Source organism: Primulina eburnea, chromosome 3 (genome assembly GCF_022965805.1).
Source record: "Primulina eburnea isolate SZY01 chromosome 3, ASM2296580v1, whole genome shotgun sequence".
Taxonomy (NCBI): domain Eukaryota; kingdom Viridiplantae; phylum Streptophyta; class Magnoliopsida; order Lamiales; family Gesneriaceae; genus Primulina; species Primulina eburnea.
The window spans coordinates 52,058,443-52,081,630 of NC_133103.1; the positions used below are offsets into that span (position 1 = coordinate 52,058,443).

The 23,188-nt window shown below is 33.6% G+C and overlaps 2 protein-coding genes across 2 annotated transcripts; one reads left to right on the top strand and one right to left on the bottom strand.

Moving 5' to 3' along the window:
• Nucleotides 1–714: 714 nt before the first annotated feature.
• Nucleotides 715–3,137, bottom strand: LOC140827885 (uncharacterized). Its single transcript, XM_073190819.1, has 3 exons — nucleotides 2,210–3,137; nucleotides 1,927–2,116; nucleotides 715–1,655 (listed from the first exon to the last, which is right to left on the bottom strand). The coding sequence occupies exons 1-3, from the start codon at nucleotides 2,609–2,611 to the stop codon at nucleotides 931–933; spliced, it is 1,317 nt and encodes a 438-aa protein (XP_073046920.1). The 5' UTR covers nucleotides 2,612–3,137; the 3' UTR covers nucleotides 715–930.
• A 16,024-nt stretch (nucleotides 3,138–19,161) lies between these two features.
• LOC140827886 (protein LIKE EARLY STARVATION, chloroplastic) lies at nucleotides 19,162–22,432 on the top strand. The gene is given in 5 exon segments (XM_073190820.1): nucleotides 19,162–19,901; nucleotides 20,369–20,997; nucleotides 21,138–21,325; nucleotides 21,738–21,909; nucleotides 21,911–22,432. Coding segments are annotated over 5 exon segments (1,716 nt in total). The 5' UTR covers nucleotides 19,162–19,378; the 3' UTR covers nucleotides 22,115–22,432.
• Nucleotides 22,433–23,188: the final 756 nt, after the last annotated feature.

Sequence of the window (23,188 nt, forward strand, 5' to 3'; positions counted from 1 at the left end):
TCGATTCTCATTTATCGTAAGGACTGCGATTATTGATACAATGATTGTCGACGTGGCATAATTGTTTTTGCTCAGTAGATCAATCGAAACGTTATGATTGAACTGTTGTATAATTTAAAATATTTGGGTTGCATCTTTATCAACAACTATAATGATAAGTACTTGATCTTACAAAATAAGACCGTCTGTAATTAAACCATAAAAATTAACCACCGATCATATATTACAGACCATAAAAATTAACCACCGATCATATTTTATGTAGTAGGATATAATACAAACAATACAAAAGTTAGGAAATTTCAAAGCTGATACCTTTATATTCGACGGTACAATCTGATTAGTTATAACTAATTTGTAAAGCAAGAGTTTTGTTATAAATGAGACGATATCTTGTTGCTTACCAAACAAGGCCTAAACCGTTTAGTATTCCAAAAAATTGAAAGGGGGATGAAATTGGCACACACCCAGAAAAAAAGAGAATACATCACGTTATTTTAATGATACCCCAGACTCCGTTGCCTCCTCCGCACGGCGCCCCAGATTCCACGAGCCCATCTGCCATCATCCCCCAATTCCACACGCCTATGTACATTTTCAACAATAATTTTTAACATGGATCAAGAAATATGTGTAAATGATAAATAATAAATGCCAATTCATGTTTCCTACCAAGCCAACAATTAGATATCTATGTTTTCATCTAGGCTATGAATTTTTAAATTAAATCTCACAAGTTTGGTTTGAAATTATTTTACAAAATTAAAGAGAGTTTTTAGACTTTTTTTTTGTTGGATTGGATTTTTACAGACTCCCTTCTATGTAAAAAAGAAAGGGAACCAAGAAAAAGCCTAAAAAAGGAACAATGATACAAAAAGAAATCCTCAAAATTTGGAAACAAAAACAAAAATTCTTCCTTTCCTTGGCCACTTATTTGAGAAGAGAAGCTAGTCCGGTCACGACCACCCTGTTCCCCCTCTCTAAGCTCTTCGGCCTCACCGCCGGAAGCTGCCACGCCACCGGTGGAATTACCTGCTTCACCGGCGATTTGGGCTCTTCGAAATTGGATTCCCCAAAAATCAAATTCAACTCTCCAACTTCACTGTCCAAGACCTCCATAACTTCCGGGTTTGGTGGTCTGGTTGCGCGTGGTTTGTTGCTTGGGGGGATGTTATCTGATTTCAGCTGCCATGCCACCGGCAGAATCACCTGCCTCACCGGCGACTTGGGTTCTTCAACATTGGACTCCCCAAAAATCAAATCCAACTCCCCAACTTCACTGTCCAAGACCTCCATAACTTCCGGATTTCGTGGTCCGGTTCCGGGTCCAGGTGGTTCGTTGCTTGAGGGGATGTCATCTGATTTCAGCTGGGTGATGCGAGTGTGAGGGCTAAGCCATTTGCATTTGACGTACTCGGCTTTGCGCCACGGAGCGATGTGCATACCTTTCTTCTTCAAGCTCTGACGCGCCGCTTCAGAGGCGAGTGAAATGATCGGAAGAAGCCGGTCGGATTTTCCGACGAATATGTACGGAAGACACTGCAGAATCGCCTTGTAGCTGCTTGTGGATCGGGCGATTTCGAACTCCGATCGGAAATCTACATCGATCAGTATTCTCTCGCCCTCGATTATCACATCAATGTACTCGTATTCTCCTATAAACACAACAAAAGTAAGCCCATAAATTTATTGAAGCTAACATCACTCTTAATATAATTCAAGAAAAGCCACAAAACATGGTATCTAATTCACTGGCAGAAGGAAATCAAACAAACTTTTTTAATTCCAAGAAACCATAAGATAACAGTAACATAAAAAAAAAAGTATTAAAGAACATAATTAAAATGATTGAACAAAATGATAAAGTAGAGAGATGTTTTCACTCAGAAATGACACTTTTTGTAAAGTCGAGTAGAGAGATTTTACCTGCTGGGATGGACGAAGCTTTTTCCCATTTGGATTTACAAACAGAGGCGTCGTAAGCAAGAGCTATCAGACCATCGGTAACGAGTTTCCTCAAATCGTCTTTGCTTTTGCAACCTTTGTTCTTTTCAACGATTTTAGAAGTGTCTGCCAATAGATTTCTCTCCGCCATAGTCGCACAAGGAATCAAGCTCTACAGTTAAACAGCACCGAGAGGCCAAAATCAGATGAAATCCAAGAATATTTGAACAGATAAATCGATAAAATACAGAAGGCCACACCATACCTTGAGAGAGTCGGAGGGATCGCTGAAAGATGAATTAGCCGTGGCCGAATCAGAGAAGAAATCAAATTCGTCGTCGGAGCTGTCGTTACTGTTACCATTAAAACAATTGCAGCGGTTACGACCGCATTTCACGGCAGAAGCAGCGGAAGTCAGGTGTTTTTCGTTGTTATCTTCCATGAAATTCTGAACCATTTTATCCAAACAAACCGAGCTCAGCTCAAACTCAGCATCTGCCGTTCCGATTGCAGGCTTGTTATCAGCCGCCGAAATCTTCAAAACACCATTGAACGGTCGGTCAAAAAACCGCTTCAGCCGAGATTTCAACACCGGCGTCTTGACGACGCCATATCGGATCGGCGATTCTCCGCAATCCATAGGCTGGATTCTCATCGGAAAAGGCATTTTCCTGTAATCTAATTATACTCCTTGTTCTGTCAGTCGAATTAAATTCTCTGAGCTCCTACAAATCTACAGTAATCGCTTCAGCAGTCACAATCAAAACTCTCTGAAAAAACTTGGCCAAAATTACTTCAAAAATTTCACAGCCAGTACTGAGAACTGCACCAGAAAGCACCTAAAAATTAATGTTTTCGAACTCCACCTCCCTACCCATCAATTCTACCCCCACATCAACAGTACCTCATCCGATCACCATAATTTCCGCACAAATATCGACAAAACACACACACAAAACAATAATGCTAATAATAAAACCAAAAAAGGGAACAAATCCTCCGCCTTTTCGTTACGGTTTATCGTGGAACGCGTGACGGTGGTGAAACGAAACACGAACGAAGCAATCGTAGGGAGAAGCGTCGGAACATTCCGCCGGCATATTGATTCTCCGGCGAAATTTTTGGTTCTTAACTGTTTTTATTCAAATGGAAATGATTTTTTCTCTTCCCCTTTTGATTTTACTCTGCGAGCTGAATGAGTGGGGTTTCTATTTATACAAGAGCGGAGGCTTGCTGACTAAGATTGAACGCCACGTGGCATCATCTCCCGAAGCGAGGATTACCCTGAAACTTGGGTTATTATCAGATGCGGCAGCACTGTAAGTCCAGAATTTTTAAGTCGGTCTGATTGTTATTTATATATATATAATATATATATATATATATATATATATATATATTGGTATTTTTTTTATTATAATTTTATATACTTATTGTTCAAAAATATTGGGATATATATTTAATTTGATGCTAAATTAACTAACTTGGTAATTCCAAATTGGTGATTTTATGTTTATTTTTCGATTTAAAAAAAATTCAATGATAATTCCATAATAAGATATATCACAAACAAAATATTTAATTATGATATTTCAACAACAATTGACATAAAAATAGAGTCACTAATAAGGTTTAGAGAATCTTCCACTCTGTGGTTAAATATTTTGGAGTAGAGTAGCTAACCTGTTTCATTTAAAAATAATATTTTTAAAATAAAAATATTATTTTTAACTCAAAATAATATATATTATACAATATTTATTGATAACATAAATGATTAAAAATAATATTTTTACATTAAAAAATGATATTTTAGATATAAAAAATAATAGTTTTTTATCAATTGAATATTTTTCAGTGAAACCAGTATATTTCATACAATATTTTTTTATAATAAAACTAACAAAAATGATACTCATATATAAAAAATAATTTTTTTACGAATCAGGTCGACTCGGAGATTTCTTTCACAAAATTGACCCGTGAGACAATCTAACATTAATTTTTTCTTTTTCTTACTTGAATTTTAGTTTTTCCTTTATTTCCTGACGCTAACGCTTCCATTTAAAACTGACGCGAAGACATGACCAACACGGGAAAGGGTTTTGTAGTCAATTTAGTCACGGTCATGATTCAAAAGTTAACAAGTTGATATTTGAAATCCATTCCATTTACAAAAACAAACCAATTCATCTCATTTAAATTCATCGATTCAAATACAATCCAACGAAAACGACTGCTCTCTTCGCTCCTAACATCAATAACCACCAAACCCTGATTCTTCAGGGAGGTATTGGTAAAAGGAGGCCCCTAGAGATAGAGTGAGTTTTTCAATTGGGAGGGGATAGAAATCTTGGAAAAGAGATCAAATAGGGATTTTACAATAAAGTGCTATATGTTATCCATAATATTGGTATTCAAAAATATGAATGCTGCGACATTTAGGAACAATATTGTCTTTTTCAATGGGTTAAGTAGGGATGGTCCACTTTCACTTTCTTGATTGCAAAAATGTCTCTCTCGCATCTTGCATACTTCCAATTCAATAATCAAAAATAAAGGGCCTCAACCACTTTCCTAGGCCGTGTTTGCCTAATACACTATTTGTTTTTCTTCTTCTTCTTTGTGGTTGAACTTTGATAGGGGTATATTAGTCATTGCGTCAATATAATGTCACACTTTTTTTTTTTGGTTCGAAATTAGATTGATTTATTTTTAATAATGAATAGTTCTCATGTGAGACGGTCTCACGAATTTTTATTGTGATACGAGTCAATCCTACAGATATTCACAATAAAAGAGTAATAATTTTAGTGTAAAAAGTAATATTTTTTACTCACAAAATACAATCGATGAAACCGTCTCACACCGATTTTTATCTATAATAATATAATAAAAACAATACATCTCGAGAAACAATCATAAATTAGAGATGAATATCATAACTAAAACGACACCTTCAGTAATCGATTATTTCATGTTTATTTTTTCATATTATTTATCCATCAGCTAATCATATATCTTATATCAATCAAATCATTGAATTTAAATCATAATGTTATCTTTAATAAATATTATTTTTAATATTAAAAAACAACATAATAATTTATTATTTTATATCAAATTTAATCAATTAAATCAAATATTATATTTTTTATTTACATTTTTATAATATTATATTATCTCAATATTATTATCTTATTTTTACTTTTACAATAATATTTTTAAGAGTATAAATAAAAATTTAAGACTTTCATTATTATTATTATTATTTAAGAAGAGTGGGGTGGTGGGGGGTAATTGTGGGCATATAGAATAGCGATTGGGCTTCGCCGCATATAGGCTTTAAAGTGGGTACAAACAAAAGGAGCGGTCAATTTTCTGAAAAGCCCTGTCTAATCGTAGCCTCGCTAGGGCAATTATTACCTAAATGGTCCCTTTCTTCTTTTAATTTACCACAATGCACTCGCAAAATGATGGCCAAGTTTTTATATTTAATAATCTACTTTTTTTAAAAAAAAAAATGTTGATTTTCTGACCTATAAAAAGTTGATATATTATCTTAAATAAATCCACATCACGATATCAAACATTATCCACAATCTATTAATTGGTCTAATTTTGACTTGAGTTTTATATCTAAGTCTTCAAATTTAAGTAGTTCTCATAGCACATAGAGTAGAGCTCTGGATCAAAGTATTGTTTGAGCTATTTAAACTCGATCCAATTTCGATCTCGTGCAAATTTGAATCGGGTTTTTGATCTATTTACTGAACAGGTCGTATACTCGTTCGATAGAAGCTATCGATCGAGTATCTTATATAGGCTAGCATTGAAATTGCGAGCCCACGATGAACCTATGAGCAAAACGAGTCCATTTTGTTCACAATTTCCACCGAGTACTTGAGTCGTATGTGATCTTTATTGTCAATTAATGCACATACTTTATACAAAGTCATTAATGAAAAAATGAATGAAATAGCAAAAAAATATAAGGGTGTGTTTGGATTTAATATTTGAAATAACAAAACTTACAAGGGAGTGTTTTGGTCTAAGCAAGAACTTGTGTGAGACGGTCTCACGGGTCGTATTTTGTGAGACATGTCTCTTATTTGGGTCATTCATGAAAAAATATTACTTTTTATGCTAAGAATATTACTTTTTTACTGTGAATATCAGTAGGGTTGACCCGTCTCACATATAAAGATTCGTGAGATCGTCTCACAAGAGACCTACTTTTTTATCTATATATTTGAAATCACACATTCAAATACATTTTACTTCTTCGCATTATTTAATTTTGGAAAATAGTTGATTTAGTCCTTAAGTCGTCGTGTTTTTAGTTTTTATCATCTCATTTGTCAAGTTTGGTTTTTGTTAGCTTTTATTCATATTTCATCGGAGTGCTCACTTGATGCCGGATATGTCAACAATCAAACATTTTTTCGTGTTATGTCAATGTTTTTCGATGTCATGTCAACTTTACAGCGAAACAAACCTTAAATTCAATTAAAAAACGAAGTTATATAACTAAGACCCAACGTTGGTAAGTTAATTAGCAAAACCATAAAACATGACAACACATTTCACAATTTTCCTTTAATTTAAGACAAAAACTTGTGTGAGACGATCTCACGGGTCGAATTTGTGAGACGGATCTCTTATTTGGGTCATCCATGAAAAAGTATAATTTTTTATACTAAGAGTATTACTTTTTATTGTGAATATGGGTAGGGTTGACCCGTCTCACAGATTATTATCCCTGAGACGGTCTCACATGAGACTTACTCTTAATTTAAATGTGTATTTGGTGTATTTTGTATTGAGTTATTTAAAATCATGTGTATCAAATTCATTCGATTTGTTTTGATAAATTATAGCAAGTAAATATCAAATCCACCTTATATTAGTTTGAAAAAAATTGTAAAATCCATTTTAAAATCAAGCAGCCTTCCCTAAATTAAATCCACAACCTAATTTTATTTGACCAAGTAATATTAAATACAAGACAAAGTAGTACTATATGTGAGGTCCCAAGTTCATTGAAATACATATGGGACCTTTAGTATGTGATAAATTCATAATGGTCAATCAATTAATTATCTGATAAGAATTTGAAATTATGAATTTATTGACCAATTTTACTAACTCGACTTTGGTAATTTAATCGTAATTTCCTTCAAACTTCGTAATTTTCATTTTTAATCGGTACATGTTAATATTGGAATTTAGACCTAACTCAACCCCAAAAACTAGCTCAAAAGAGGAGGATTATCCAAGTCCATATATACAACTCTCAGATATTTTGTTTTTTGTTTATATAAAATATGATGGAAATACAAATTTTGAATGTGCTTTTTTACACTAATGAGTTAAAAAAAAAAGATAAATATAATAATCATTTGAAAACACATAAAAAATTATGAAATTGGTGTGATTAAATTGATTTCTTTTTAATTTTTAATAAAAAATTACTTGATTTAAATATTTTTCCCAAAAAAAATTATGTAATGATGTTATTTAATTTTTTTATTTATATATTTTTTTTTCTGAAATGATGTGTGGAAATTATTGAGTCTCCTCAGTATCCATTATTGTTTTATCTTTTTCTTTAGGCTTTTTTGGGAACATGGCCTCTTTATTAGGCTTAATTAAGAATGCTTTCTCCTTTTTGTGACTTTGGTAAAGTTAATCAACAAGTACAATATTACCAATTCAATTTACCACAACTTTCAAGTTCGTTTTGGGTTCGTTTTTTCCTCCTCCTTCTTCAATGGCTAACATTTTATTGGAAGAATTATTGTTTTTTTAAGGTTAGAAGTATTACAATGTATTTTCGGCTCGAGTTCGGACCCGTGCTCACTAAAAGCTCGGAAAGATCGAGCTCACTTCGATAAAATTATCGAGCTCGAGATCTGATACAAAATTAGAATGTACCAACTTATAGAAAATTAGAATGTATTGATTTATGATATGTGAATCCACAACAAGGACATCTTTCTCCAACTATCGTAGTTCATCCGAATATACTAATATATGATATTTGAGTATCAACTGATTTAAATTTTATATAAAAAAAAATTTGAGTATAAAATTAGAACTTTATTAATATCAACGTTTGTTTAACATGTTTGGGTACCCGAAAATCATATATTAGTATCGGATCTGAAATAATCGATATTGGAATATCATATATAATATCATATTTTTTCAATGTTTTGTATCAATTTTCATAAAAAAAATACGAATGTATCATTAATACATATGTTTTATATATGTTTGAGTACTAAAAAAATCATATATTAGTATTAAATCAAAAACAGTTCATACTCAAATATCATATATTAGTATCATATTTTCAATGTTTTGTATCGATTTTCATTTGAAAAAAAATAATGTGATCTCAGGAAATGCACATTTTATTTTCTGCCCCGAAATAAAAACAAATACTCTCGTTTATGTTCATTTCTTACTCTAATATTTTTCGTCGTTTTCATATATTTAACAGTAGTTTTAATTTATTTATTTTTTCTATCACTTTCCACAAATACTTTATTACCATATTATATTACACGATCAGATGGAGCATTTTTAAAACTTTAAACTATTTAATTAAATAATTTATGATATGATATGATTTAATTTCTATGATGATGACAGCTCGATTTTCCCCAAAACAAAAATAGAAATACTATTTCTTTCCTAAAAGATATTTCTCATAAACTATTCTCATAATATTTAATTTAAAACTTCACAAAACAAATCCAGACCCATCCCAACCAAGACGATAAAAATTTGTATGAGACGGTTTTACGGGTCGTATTTTGTGATACAGATCTTTTATTTGAGTCATCCATTAAAAAATATTATTTTTTATGCTAAGAGTATTACTTTTTATTGTGAATATCGATATTGTTGACCCGTCTCACAAGAGATCTACTCCCCGAGACTCGAATTTAATCCACTTTTTTTTCTTTTTATTTTTATGTCCGACGATTTTGTTCATATTTATAATAAATAAATAATATTTTTTGAATAAAATAAAATATCTATTTCACAAAAAAATTTAAATTAATTTTAAGTCCATTCATCCCGAGCATATATTACATTCGAATTAAAACTCTCGTATATTTTAATATAATAACTTGTTCATCTAAAGGATTTCATATATTTTTTCTTTTGAATTCGGATAATCGGTTGAATTTAGGCAAAAACTTGTGTGAGACGGTCTTACGGGTCGTTTTTGTGAGACAGATCTCTTATTTGGGTCACCCATGAAAAAGTATCACTTTTTATGCTGAGAGTATTAATTTTTATTGTGAATATGGATAGGGTTGACCCGTCTCACGGATTATGACCCGTGAGACGGTCTCACATGAGACTCACTCTTGAATTTATTGTATTAAAATATAAGCGAAATGTTAGTTACTCCAGATATAGCATAAACGAACAACCGTCGTTCAATAAAATTTGAATTTCAAACCGAGAATAAATATGCAATTGCTATTAATAAATTCAACGTCAATTTTTGTGAAAGTTCATTGGTACAATTGAAGCAGTAGGTTTTGTTTATAAGGTTAGATGAAGCATCAAAATCCAACTTGAGAATTTTTGTTTTTGAAAAATCCAACTTGACGACAATTTTGATGCAACTGTTATCTGCACATCCCATCATATTTCATCAATCAAGGGGACCCCTTCTATTATTAGGCACCAATAATTTTTATTTTTCATCACAAATTTAAGACTCACTCAAGAAAAATGAGATTATAGTTTTTTTATGATTTGATTTTTTGAGTAGGTTTTTTATGAGACGATTTTACGAATCTTTATCAGTGAGACGGGTCAACTCTACCGATATTCACAATAAAAAGTAATACACTTATCATAAAAAATAATATTTTTCATGGAGGACCCAAATAAGATATATGTTTCACAAAATACGGCTCATGAGATCGTCTCACACAAATTTTTACCTTGATTTTTTTTTTTTTGGGTTCATGGCTAGCATAAATTATAACACCATCCTATACAATAATACAGGTAAATTTGATTTTTGGTTGATAATCAAACTATAGAATTAAGACGAGTTGAGTTTAGAACAAGTTTTTATAATTAGAATTTGATAACTAAATTTATGTTATCATCTGTATATTTTGTGAATGAAACTTTTTGGTTAATCGTGTATGAGTGAGAGAAGTAGTGAGATAATTGACCACATGGAAAACTCTCATGCGTCAAAAGTGATATGAGTTAACACCAGTGAAGATGAACATTAAATCTTAGTGGGTAAGGGTGATATTTATACTTGAGAATATCATTATTGACAATGAAAATATAAGACTGATATGAGATAACACCAACGAGGCTTACACCCTGACCCATTGGCATCAAGTAGGTTCAACCTCTACGGTCCACCCATCGCTTAGTATTAGATCACGTGATGTCACAAATTTAAAAAAATAAAGTGCACATAGACTAACGACCATTATTTTAAGCCATAAATCAACTTAAACACTATAATTTGATCGATCTCACATTAGAGACAATTATAACATTCTACATAAATAATATTTTGTTGATTTTTTCCCCAAAAGGAAAAAACAACAAGGATGCATCACAATTTGTCATGGATATGCATGATGTCTGTATATTATCCATACCATAAAATATAAAAATTAAACCTAAAAATACAAATAAAAATTTGCTTTCATACTAAGAGTTGTTTTACCTCGTAGTTGTCTATGCTCTGTGGAAACATAGTAAATTCCCCGAGATAACATATTATAGTAAGTTACCCTCAACACATACTATTTTATCTTTCGCGATAAATATCTGAATCATAAATTATTAAATTTACAATTGAAACAGTCAAATTAAAAAGAGTAGGTATTTTGTGAGACGGTCTTACGAATCTTTATCAGTGAGACATGTTAATCATACCGATATTCATAATAAAAAGTAATACTTTTTCATGGATGACTCAAATAAGAGATCCGTCTCACAAAATACGACCCGTGAGACCGTCTCACACACGTTTTTGTCAATTAAAAATACATTTGTGAGAAATTTGGAATATTTAATTCGGCAGTGGATCATGAATTGATTTTATATTCACTGAATATAAATAAATGGGGTTGTTTGCAAGCACCGATTGTAACAAAGTTGGTATTAGAAATAAAAAAAATTCCTATATAAATTAAATTAATTAAAAGATAGTGATATATGGTGACATAAAGGAGTTTGATAATAATAATAGATAAGGAACATCTACGAAATGATGGCTACGTTTTGTTGTTTTTTTTATCCAATATATTTTTATATAATAATTTCTAACTTTATAGATTATGGCGGTTTATTTAATTAATAGGTCGCTTGTGAAAAGATTTTATTGATCTTTATCAATTAAACGGGTCAACTATGTCTATATTTATAATAATAAGTAATATTTTTATCACAAAAATTGATTAATTTTCATACGTGACTGAAATAAGAAATTCATATAACAAAATTGACTCGTTTGACTGTCTCACGAAATTTTTTGTGTTATTTAATCCTGGTTTTTGTTAACGGCATTTTTCGGAAAATTATAGTTTAATTATAGTTTCATTTAGCCCAGTACTGGTTTTATTGAAGTTGACTATACATTTTAACATTTTGATTCATAATCTTATGGAATTATATCTTCAGCATGCTACAAATTAATTGTGTCGAGCTTAATTCGAACAAAATTGTTAGATTTTTTAGATTTGAGAATCTTGATAATTAAATATAAAATTGACTAAATTTTTACTTTTGTAGAGACGTCAATCATATTATTTTCACAATATTTTAATATTTATATTTTGAAACGAGGTTTAGGTCACTCAATGCACCAAATAACCATCATACTATGAATTACAATATATATTTTAAAAACTTTAAAAATAAAATTTGGCTATATATAATTAGTTAAACCGATCAATGGAAGGGTTCTGGGTACAGTTCGGGTAGAACATGACATTAAATCTCAAAAAAATAAATGATTTTAATTTTTTAGTACAAAACATTCATTTGTAATACCATATACAAACATATACAGATATATAAGATCGAGATGTGAGCGGTTGCCGCTCTACACTTGATATCAGAACGATGTCATTGGTTCGAATCCCTTGGAAAACATTTTTTTACATTTCTTGGAGATTGTTGGGTTAAATGTATATATATGTGTGAGAGTATTACTTAGATGATTGATAAGTTATCATGTGTCAAGCAATTGACGTTGCACTATTTGTTAACCTGATTGGCTATGTACGTCGTAGAAGAGGGACATGAGATCTTAAAGGATAAGATTAATATCTACTATACCTCATATATATTATTAAGTATCAATCCTTATAATACACATAATTGTGGTAAATTTTCCCGGAGACCATAACCATAATCAGCCATTTCTTGTATTCTTAGCTGAGTTGTTTTTAAACTTTTCTTTTGTAATAAATTTTTCGAGAGTTCTTAATCTTGAATCCCATATTATATGTTGTTTTAATTTTTTATTTTAAATAAACCAAATGGAAGCTCTTAAATAATATATCCAATTTTTTTTTATTAAATGCTACATTAATGAATGCCAAAATTTTAGAATTAGGAGAGTGTAGCCTCAGTCTATTCGCCACTTTTGATAAACATATTTTGATTTTATTTTTGAAAAAAATAAATTAAAAAGGATCCATTTCAATTTGCATGTTTGTAGATTTATATTTCAGTGAAAACAAAGAACTATAAATCCAATATCTGTCATGAAAAGTTATTCTAGAAATCACCAACACTAGATAGTCTAAAGAAAATCAATGATATTCATCGATGTTATTCATGCTCTGTGTAGCAAGTTCGTATGGCTAACAAACACCTTCCAATTGCTTGGGAGGTAATTTGTAAGCCTTGGTGAAGATGGTGGATTGTGTTTAAAGAACTCAAAAGCATGGAACATGCATGGCACTCTTAGCGAAGACACTTTGGAAGATTCGTCTTAAGAAAGATAGCTTGTGGATTCGATGGATTAACCACATTTATAGCTGATTTGGGGATGGAAGAAAGATCATTCACCATTGATCAAACAAGTCATGTCTATTCGGGATGTGGCTCGATGGATGCTGCTGTTGTCTGTCTAAATAAATGGTTTGGAGGCACACAGGGTCTCTCTAGCGCTTATAATTTCTTTGTTCATAGCAGAGGTGGGTGGCCTTGGAAATCACTAGTGATGAAATCGTTCATATTGCCTGAGAATCGGTTCCTGTCGTGGTTACTAGCTCATGGAAAGCTGCTTACTCTTGACAGATTACAATTTAAAACGTGTATGCTTTGTCATGTGGCGGCTGACTCTATCGCACATCTTTACTTTGAATGTGCAATATCGAAGGTCATTTGGAACAACGTGAGAGAGTGACTACGCATGAAGAATAAAAGTTGTAAGAGCTAGAGTTGATCATGAGTCCTTTCATTTGTTGGTCGATAGTGGATCAACAAGATTGTCATCTGGATTATCTGTAGTGGGACAGTTATGACTCGTTGTCTTGATGGACTGACTATTCTAGGGGTGATTATTGAGTGTGCGAATTAAGTTAGAGTGAATTTGTATAACATACGTGTATAAATCAAATTCATCTAGTGAAACTTTCCGAAAGTGGAGGAAGGAGAGACATAACAGAAGGATTTGATCGTTGAACTTCCAGAAACAAGCTTGCTTGTTCATTTATTTACTTTTACACAATCAGTTCTGACATACACACCCCTTTAGTCTCTTTTCATGCTTTGTTTTGAGTTTGACAAATTTTTTTTTTTTGTAACGGTTTGAGTTATTTTCACAATTTAACTTTATGTTACTCGACTGAAGTTTCATGGTTTGCTAACTCAACTTTTTAGAATAGGAAATCTTAAACTGATCTAACACATTTGAAAATGGGAATGTCCAATTCTATTTAATTGAATTGGAGCAAGGTAAGAAAATGATATATTTTGAGCTTGTAATACTAAGAATAATTGTGTATTTAGGCTTTCATACCCATTTCAAATTTTTTTCACAAACATCTTCATAGAAAAGATTTATGTCATATCAAAAATAGTACCAAAAAAATGTCATTCTCAAATATTGTCAATACAATTATTATTTTTGTTTGTAATTATCTAAAATTAATGGTTGCGAAAAATATCAAACTTATTATATGAAAATATCGATATTTTCATTATACCAAACAATTCATAGAGTATGATATCAATATAGAAATTGTCGGTACTGTATCAGTATAGAATTTTGATATTTAGGTATATATCGAAATAATATTTGTAAATTTAAAAATGTATAATACATTTAATTAATGAAATTATAAATAAAATAATAAAACTAAGATCAAAGACTCAAAGTAAATAATTTTTAAAATACAATACAATTTTATCTAAAGTTAACGTAATCATATTGTAATTATTTTTTTTAGCAAACATATGATTTTCGGTATAAACAGCATACTATCAGTACTGTATAAATATCTAGATATATCGTAGATATTCAGTATAATCGGTATACTACGTATGTTCACATGAATCAAGCAAACTCCTTGGAGCCCATTCTACAAGTCCAAATAAATCTACGACTCTAAGTCGTTACCTTTTCCAGAATCTATAATTGAGAGGAAAATAAAGTTCAATTATTGAATCATAGACCAAAATTTGCTATAAGATGTTTTTCAACAAATTTTGTGGGGACCCGGACGCTAATCATATTCTTAATCATCATTGGGACTAACTAAAACAATTATAATAAACAGGGTCTAATTTTTATTTTTTTTTAAATAATGCGGAACGTAGTGACATAAAACATATATACATCTCAGTATATAAAAGTAATAGTCTTGTACCACATACATTTATTCAACTAAGGTTTAACATCTAATGTCAAGTGTCCAAACCCTATCTCTAATCCATGTCCGGAGCCTCCACTCTAATCACGATCTCTCCTCATCTCCTGGACCCTGAGCATGTCCCACATGTTGTCAAGTACACATACAAACAAGACAACAGCCGGATAATTCCGGTGAGAATATAATCCCAGTATAAATCAACGAAACATGTAATCATGTGATAACCATAAAAGCATGGACAGATAACAGCAATATATATCAAAAGCTGAAACATAACCAATATCAAACTGTCGACATTGCTCGTGACTCCACGACTCAGACTAGACTCAATCCTAGCCTAGGGATCCCGGTTTCCAGACATTGGCATTCCATTTCAACCAACAGTAATAGAAAAGACTCCAGTTCTATCCACGTCGATATAGCATCGATCACCAGTAATAGAAGAAGCTCTGATTCTATCCACATCGGTATAATATCGATCACCAGTAATAGAAGAAAACTCCGAATTCTATCCACATCGATATAACATCGATCATCAGTAATAGAAGAAGTTATAATTATATCCACATCGATACGGTACCGATCACCAGTAATAGAAGGAGCTATAATTCTATCCACATCGATAGCCAATTATCCGGTGACAGACTATGGCACTACCGTCAATACACTATCTCATGACATCGTGCAATGTGCCCGTGGCGATCCCACCACTAACAGGCACTTCTGTCATAAGGTTACTCTTCTAATACCTGCTATCTATAAATCAAGAGAACAAGTACATCAATCAAATTAATGCAAATATCAATGCAATAAAGTAAAGTATGTGATTTAGGGAAACTCAAGTCTAAACCGACTCAAGTCGATCTCCCAATACACATTGACTTATACCTTTCTTTCGTCGGTTTCCGGCTCAGTCGAAGTCCTGAACTCAAAGTCTGTCTGGCAATGATAATATCAAATAATCTCATATCAATATGCTATTCAAATCGATACAACTCTTATCAATCTGGATTTAATTCAAAATCAACGGTATAATGGTATAATCTCAATATCCCCGTCAATACAACATCATCAGATAACAGTTACAATCCATAACCAATATCTAATATGATCTATAATCTAGTCCCATTTCAAATCTGTCCGGTATGAATCAATATACCCTAAAAATTCATAACAATTCCATAATCAGTTCGTTTCTCAATCTGACTTCGATTCTACGATGTCTAACATATCAAGAACATCATATATGAATCATATTCAATTATGACAATGACATAATTTCAAAGCATGTCAAAACGTAGCAAAACTTACGTCAAGTTGTAGCCTACGTTGATAGGATCGCAGTACTGAAGTCAGATTACAATTCGGACGGACGGATTTCTCACAAAAGGCGTAAGAATTTTCTATAACTTCACGGAGACTTTTCTCGATTTCCCTTCTGAAATTGTGACGAATTTACATGCAATTTATATTTATATACCAACTTGCTTGATAGAGAAACGTGGCACATTTTCATTGTTTTTCGAATCGGCGCTCGAGCTGTTGTACTCGTTTTACTTGTAACGGCCCCAGATTGACGACTGTCCTCACTGTACCAAGACGAGTATTTCCAGCGTGCTTATGTCCTCATTCACACGCACCTAGGAAACTTCCCAGGAGTCACCATCCCAAAATTGCCCAAGTCAAGCACCTTAACTTTGGAGTTCTTATGTGATGAGCTACGAAAGAGATGCACCTTCGTGATTGAGTAGTACCAATCAAATCTTTAAGCCTCTTCAACGTCCATTACTCACAGTGGGCGTTCAATCCTTCCTCCTCCCCGTGTGGGATCGGTTCAAGTTCCTTCCCAGGAGGCCACGCCATCCCAAAATTGCCCCAAGTCAAGCACGCTTAACTTTGGAGTTCTTATGTGATGAGCTACCGAAAAGAAGATGCACCTTCGTGATATGAGTAGTACCAATCAAATCTTTTAAGCCCTCTTCAACTGTTCAGTCCATTACATTGCCCAGTCTCGGAATCCCTCTCATTCCCGTGTGGGTCGGTTCATTCATGTTCCCTTCACCTAGAAGCCTGCCAGGAGCCGCTCATTGTCCGTGCAACTGATGGCACCGGCGTTCACCCCCCGCCCTCTTCGGCCCCGGGCCTCACAGTTACCGCTCGGGCGCGAATCTTTCTGTCCGAAAGTTTAACTTATCCTTCATTGGCGCTCGAGCGGTCACAAACTACCGCCCGGGCGCCACATCTTCTGCCCGAAACATGCTCCTGTTGAACATTGGCGCTCGGGCGGTTATTTTCTACCGCTCGGGCGCCAATAGTTCCGTCTAAAAATTGCACCCTTCATATGTTTTGGCCAATCTGGTCTCGTACTAGCCCGTCTATAATTATATCAATTCATGATCAATAATCTCATATTAACATGATATAAAATCTCGGACATTACAAATTTCATGATTGGCAGACAAAGAAAAAAACATGTCATTTTATTTACCGAGCAACAAATTATTTTTTATTGAGAATTTTGCAGAAAATGGAATAAAACCACGAAATATATACTTTCCATTCTAGAAATTCAAACTTGATAATATACAACAAAGAGTGAGTTAGACAAATGGTATACAAAATTGTTTTTGCATGTGTTGGATACAATAATTGTCCTTGCTTGGTAGAGCGATTGAACCGTGGTGCTTGAGCTGCTGTGTAGTTTATAAGATTTGAGATGCACCATTACCACCAACTATAGCTTTTGGTAAAGCGGTAAGCACTCGGTCTTACAATTGGTATCAGAGCCAAGGTCACGGGTTCGATTCTCATTGATTGCAAGGAGTACAATTATTGGGAGGAAGAGTTGGGTGCAAGAATTGTCCCTGCTTAGTAGAACGATCGAACCATGGTGCTTGAGCTGCTGTGCAGTTTAAAATATTTGATTTGCACGATTACCACCAGCTATAACTTTTGGTAAAACGGTAAGCATTCGGTTCTACATTGTGTCAATATGTTAGTTTTTATTAGAATATAATATAATAATTTTAAATATGTATAATTATTGGATCGAAATAATATGCTTCGTTCAATTTGCAAAAAAGCTTGATCAATCAATCAACAATATTCATGGGCCTGAGCCCAGGGATAAACAAATCATCTGATTTTGTGGGCCTGAACAAGGCCCCTGAAGCAACTTGATCCAGGCCCAGCATCTGACTTAGCCCGACATTCAACCACCCATTATTGGTATAAACCAAAACACGTCACTTTTACATGTCATTTTGTTCAAACGACATTAGGATTTCTAACATTTCCGATTGTTTTTTAACTATTACAAAATCATTATTTTCCACAAAAGAAAAGGTAAACGATAGAAATACAAAATAATACAGGAACAATCATGGGTGCAAGAGAGCTAAGATACTCGTGAGTGGCTCGGTCAAAACTCGACTCAAATTTGAGTTTTAATTATTTCAATTTCAACAGTTCCAGAGATACATGAGTAATTATATATGAGTTGGGATGATGAAATTATGTAACATAAAAAAGATCAAATTTTATTTCTCAAGATCGAGGAAAAGGACAAGTTTGATCTCTATCATGTATAAATATTTTCGAGCACAAGATCAAATATAAGTCGTGTTCGAGCCAACAAAATTTGAAACAATATATACGTAAACAAAAGTTCATATACTTGAGAATTTGTTTGTTTCTGGATATTTTCACTCGTTCCACAAGTGATTCTATCACTAGTACTCATTCTAAGAGGTTATAATAAACCAGAAAAAGTTTTAAATAATCATTAGAGCTAAAACTTTGTTTAATTGATTTTGAATCTATAAGATCAAACACTAGTCTCTCATGGAGTCATGGTCGACAACTTTGGTGTGTTGAGAAAGTGAAATCTCGCTATTTTTTGAGACACTCGTTAATTAATTTTGTGATATAAATATTTTATGTGGGTTATATATAAAAAAATATTACTTTTTTTTTATAATAAAAAAAAGTAATATCTTTTATTGTAAATTTAAACATATTTGACATATTCCACATATAAAAATTTATAAAATTACGAATAAAAATCAACAAAAACTTGTGTGAGATGGTCTTACGGATCATATTTGTGAGACATATATCTTATTTTGGTCATCTATGAAAAAATATTATTTTTTTATTGTAAATAAAGGTATGATTGACCCGTCTCACATATTAAGATCTGTGAAACGATATCACATTAGAGCAATGGTTCAAAAAAATCTATAAAATCATCAAACAAAAAACTACTTTTTTTTTAAAAGAATTAATATATATATACACAAACAAATTTCTCTATAATTTCCACCTAAAAGCGCTAAATAGCACGAGCCCACAGTTGATTCAAGAATCTTCTCCTATGGAAGCACATGTATTTCTGATAAATTTTTGAACTTTTTTGGGGACAGCATCGCTGCGTTCCTTCAATTCTACGGAAATCTTCGCATTTTCCCAAAGAATTTTGGATATAAACTGGCTTCAGTCGATCAAATTCTGCGTCTGCTCCTCCGAAAACCTCCGAAATGGCTACCCATTTCAAACTAGCTCGCCCACGCGCCGTAATAGTCTCTTCCCCACTACTCCACCGTCGCAGACTCAGCGACCCTTTTCTGATTTTCACCAAATATGCACATTTTCTGTCCAGTAATATACTAAAAGGCAAGAACAGCACTGTGAGGATTTCGAGAATCGGTGCTGCAGATGAGGGAGGAGGCTCGTATCTGGAGATGTGGAAGAAAGCGATGGAGCGAGAGAGGAAGTCCGCGGAGTTCGAAAGGATGGCGGAGAATACTTCCGATGATAGTGGACATGGGACAGAGGAAAGTGATGAAGAATTGGAGAGGAGGAACAATGAGTTCAAGAAGCTTCTAGAATTTTCTGTCGAGGAAAGAGATAAGATTCAGAGGATTCAGGTGATTGATCGGGCAGCGGCTGCAATTGCCGCTGCCAGAGCTCTGGTTAAGGATAATGCTCAGCCGCAGGTGAAGGATTCCGGTGAAGTGGAAGTTCAGAGAGGCGGTGAAGATGGCGAGGATCCGCAAGAAGGTATTTTTTTAACACGGTTCTTGATCCTTATTTCTCTGTCCATAAACTTCAAATTTTAATTAATTTTTTTAATTGTGAATTACATATATGGGCAATATTTAGACATGTATTGCTTCATTTTGTTTGAAATTTATTTCATTTATTGTTCATAACTTTAGCATGAGGTATTGAATCTCCAAATGATGACACAATAGCCATACTGACTGGTGACTGTTCTCTATTGGTGATCAGCGTCTGATAGAATGTGCTTTCTCAGTTAACCTTACATCATAAAACGAGAAGTCCGAAACCACAGGATAGAAATCTTTTGAGCATGATCATCATCATGAATTCAACAGGATAGTTTGAAAAATTACCTCGGTCGGACATTCTTTTTGTATTCGAGGCCGTGTTCGTTATGATGTGGAATGCTATTTTCATCTCATATTATTGAATCGAGCTTAATTATAGAGTACAAACTTGACCAGGAATACAAAATGGAAGCTCTTTGGTGTCTCAATCCAGAAGCATAGATGTTGGTACGCCTGGTCCAAGTTTCTGGACCTGGGAACCTCCTCCAGATGATGATGGTTCGTTTAGTCCAAAGCTTGCTGGCCAAACATCTCCATCTCCTGCACGATTCTTTCCCGTGTTAGAGAAAGAACGATCTTCTGATATTTTCTCCATCCCTTTTCAGACCACAATTCCTCAAACTAAATATAGACCTTTTCTTCCCCCACTCCAGTCATCCTTGGAGATCGAAAAATCGGAATTTACACCTCATTTGGAAGAACAGAATGACATCGAGGTTCAATTTTCAGCACAAGCGGCTGAAGCAGCTCTGGCTCTTAATGAAGCGAACCAAGCATCTTCGCAAGGGGTTGTTCCTGATGGATCAAAATGGTGGAAGGAGACGGGAATAGAACAACGGCCTGATGGGGTCCTCTGTAAATGGACTCTGATTCGAGGCGTCGGTTCCGATAAGGCTGTTGAATGGGAGAACAAATATTGGGAAGCATCAGACGAGTTTGGCTATAAGGAACTTGGTTCGGAGAAATCTGGACGTGATGCTGCTGGAAATGTTTGGCGTGAATATTGGAGGGAAACAATGAGTCAGGTTATTACTTTATCACAATTTTTCTTTGGTTTTCTCGTTCCATGGGGTGAAAGTTTGAATATCTCAACTTTTAAATCACGGTTCGATACATCATAAAGTTGGCATGTTTTCTTTGAATTTAAGTGACTTGTGTTTTGCAGAATGAGGGGATTGTATATCTTGAAAAAACCGCAGAAAAGTGGGGGAAGAACAATCATGGGAGCGAGTGGCAAGAAAAATGGTGGGAGCGTTATGGTGCTGGCAAAGCTGAGAAGTGGGCTGACAAGTGGTGCAGCATCGATCCTTACACTCCCTTAGATGCTGGACATGCTCATGTTTGGCATGAGAGGTACGAAAGTGTTTAATTGTATTTGGTGGCAAATTTAAGAATTCACCAAGTATAGGAAATTAATCAAGGGAAGAAGATTATATGTGTTGAGTAAAGAAACTTCCATTTGAAATATAATTCTAGGTTTGTAACTCTCGACCCCTAATCGTCTTCACACACGAGCACTTCTTATTATAGGTTGAGCCTGCTAGTTCCTGACTGGCGGAGTCAATGAACAAAGGTCAAACAGACGTGAATGGATCAATCCCATGACATTTATCGTACTACTTGAGAATCTAAAATCATATTTTTAAAAGGCTTACTTCTATTGCTACAGCTACTGTTACATTGATTTGATGTTCGGTTACATTTCACAACTTTTTTTATTCTTTCTTTGCTATTTTGTTCGTACCCTAATGCTCTCTCGCTGTAGGTGGGGTGAGACATATGATGGTCTAGGAGGAAGCATAAAATACACAGACAAATGGGCTGAGCGTTTTGAGGGAGATGGCTGGTCAAAATGGGGCGATAAATGGGACGAGAACTTTGATCTCAATAGCCACGGGGTTAAGCAAGGGGAAACATGGTGGGAAGGAAAGTATGGTAGATCGTTGGAACAGAACATGGGGCGAAGGACACAACGGCTCCGGATGGGTACACAAGTATGGGAAGAGCAGCAGCGGGGAACACTGGGATACTCACGTCCAGCAAGAGACTTGGTATGAAAGGTACCCACATTATGGTTTCTATCATTGCTTTGAGAACTCGGTTCCCCTACGTGATGTCAAGAAACCATCCGAATGGTCCTAGAAGCATCGTTTCTTCACGCATAGGAACGGACCCAAAAGGCGAACTTGTCTAAATACCTGGGTTCACCTCTTAAGTATATGAATGTTAATGTCAAGAAATCATCCGAATGGTCGCGGAAGTTTCGTCGGTGAGGGGTTTCTTTATCTACATGTATTATGTTACATCTTTGGTTTCCCATATGAGAGGGCTTCTAATATTTTTCACTTTCCTTTCACTTTTCAAGTTACGTTTAATACTGGTATTACTTTATGCTACAACTATGTGATATTTTATTAAACCATTATGTTTCAACTTCCAGTTGATAATTATTTTTCAGAATATCAGAATGTCAAATACATTATGAAATTTCAATTCAAATTTAGAGTCAAACTGAAACTTCGATTTGTCGCAGACAGGTCGAATCTCTGCTTTTGAATTGAATTTGTAAATGACCAAAGATTTATTTCCAAGAAATTGCATTTCGAATCTTGAAAAACTGGACTCTTAAGATTTCCAAATTTAAACGATCAATGTATATGGTGCTCATGTGCATGTTTTGTGTGTACATTTGATTTTTTATTTTATTTTATTGTATATTACTCTTATTATTTAAAAATTAAAAATCAAATCTAAATTATTATGATTTTTAAGTAAAGCTCGAATTTGGTTTGAATTAATTATATTCGAGTTCCTTGCTCGAGGTCGGCTTTAAAGGAAGTTGCTCAAAATCTTTGAATTTATTTTTGAGTTATTCGAACTATTGTTCGGTTATTAAGGTTCGAGATGGTTTGAGAGGTCAAAACGTTTTAAAGCTCAAAAATAATTATATATATATATATATATATATATATATAATTATATTATAATAAAAAATATTAATGTTTGCGAACAACTGAATAAAATAATTTTGACTTGAGTTCGACTCGAAAAAAGTTCGAACATAGTCAAGTTCGATAAATTCGATTACAGATAAAATATTTATCGAACTCACTCGAAAAATTCACGAATCGACTCAGTTCGTATGTAGTCCTAGTACCAATGATACAGAAACTGCACCACTCTTACTGACCATGCGGCTGTGGTAGATGTCTCCTC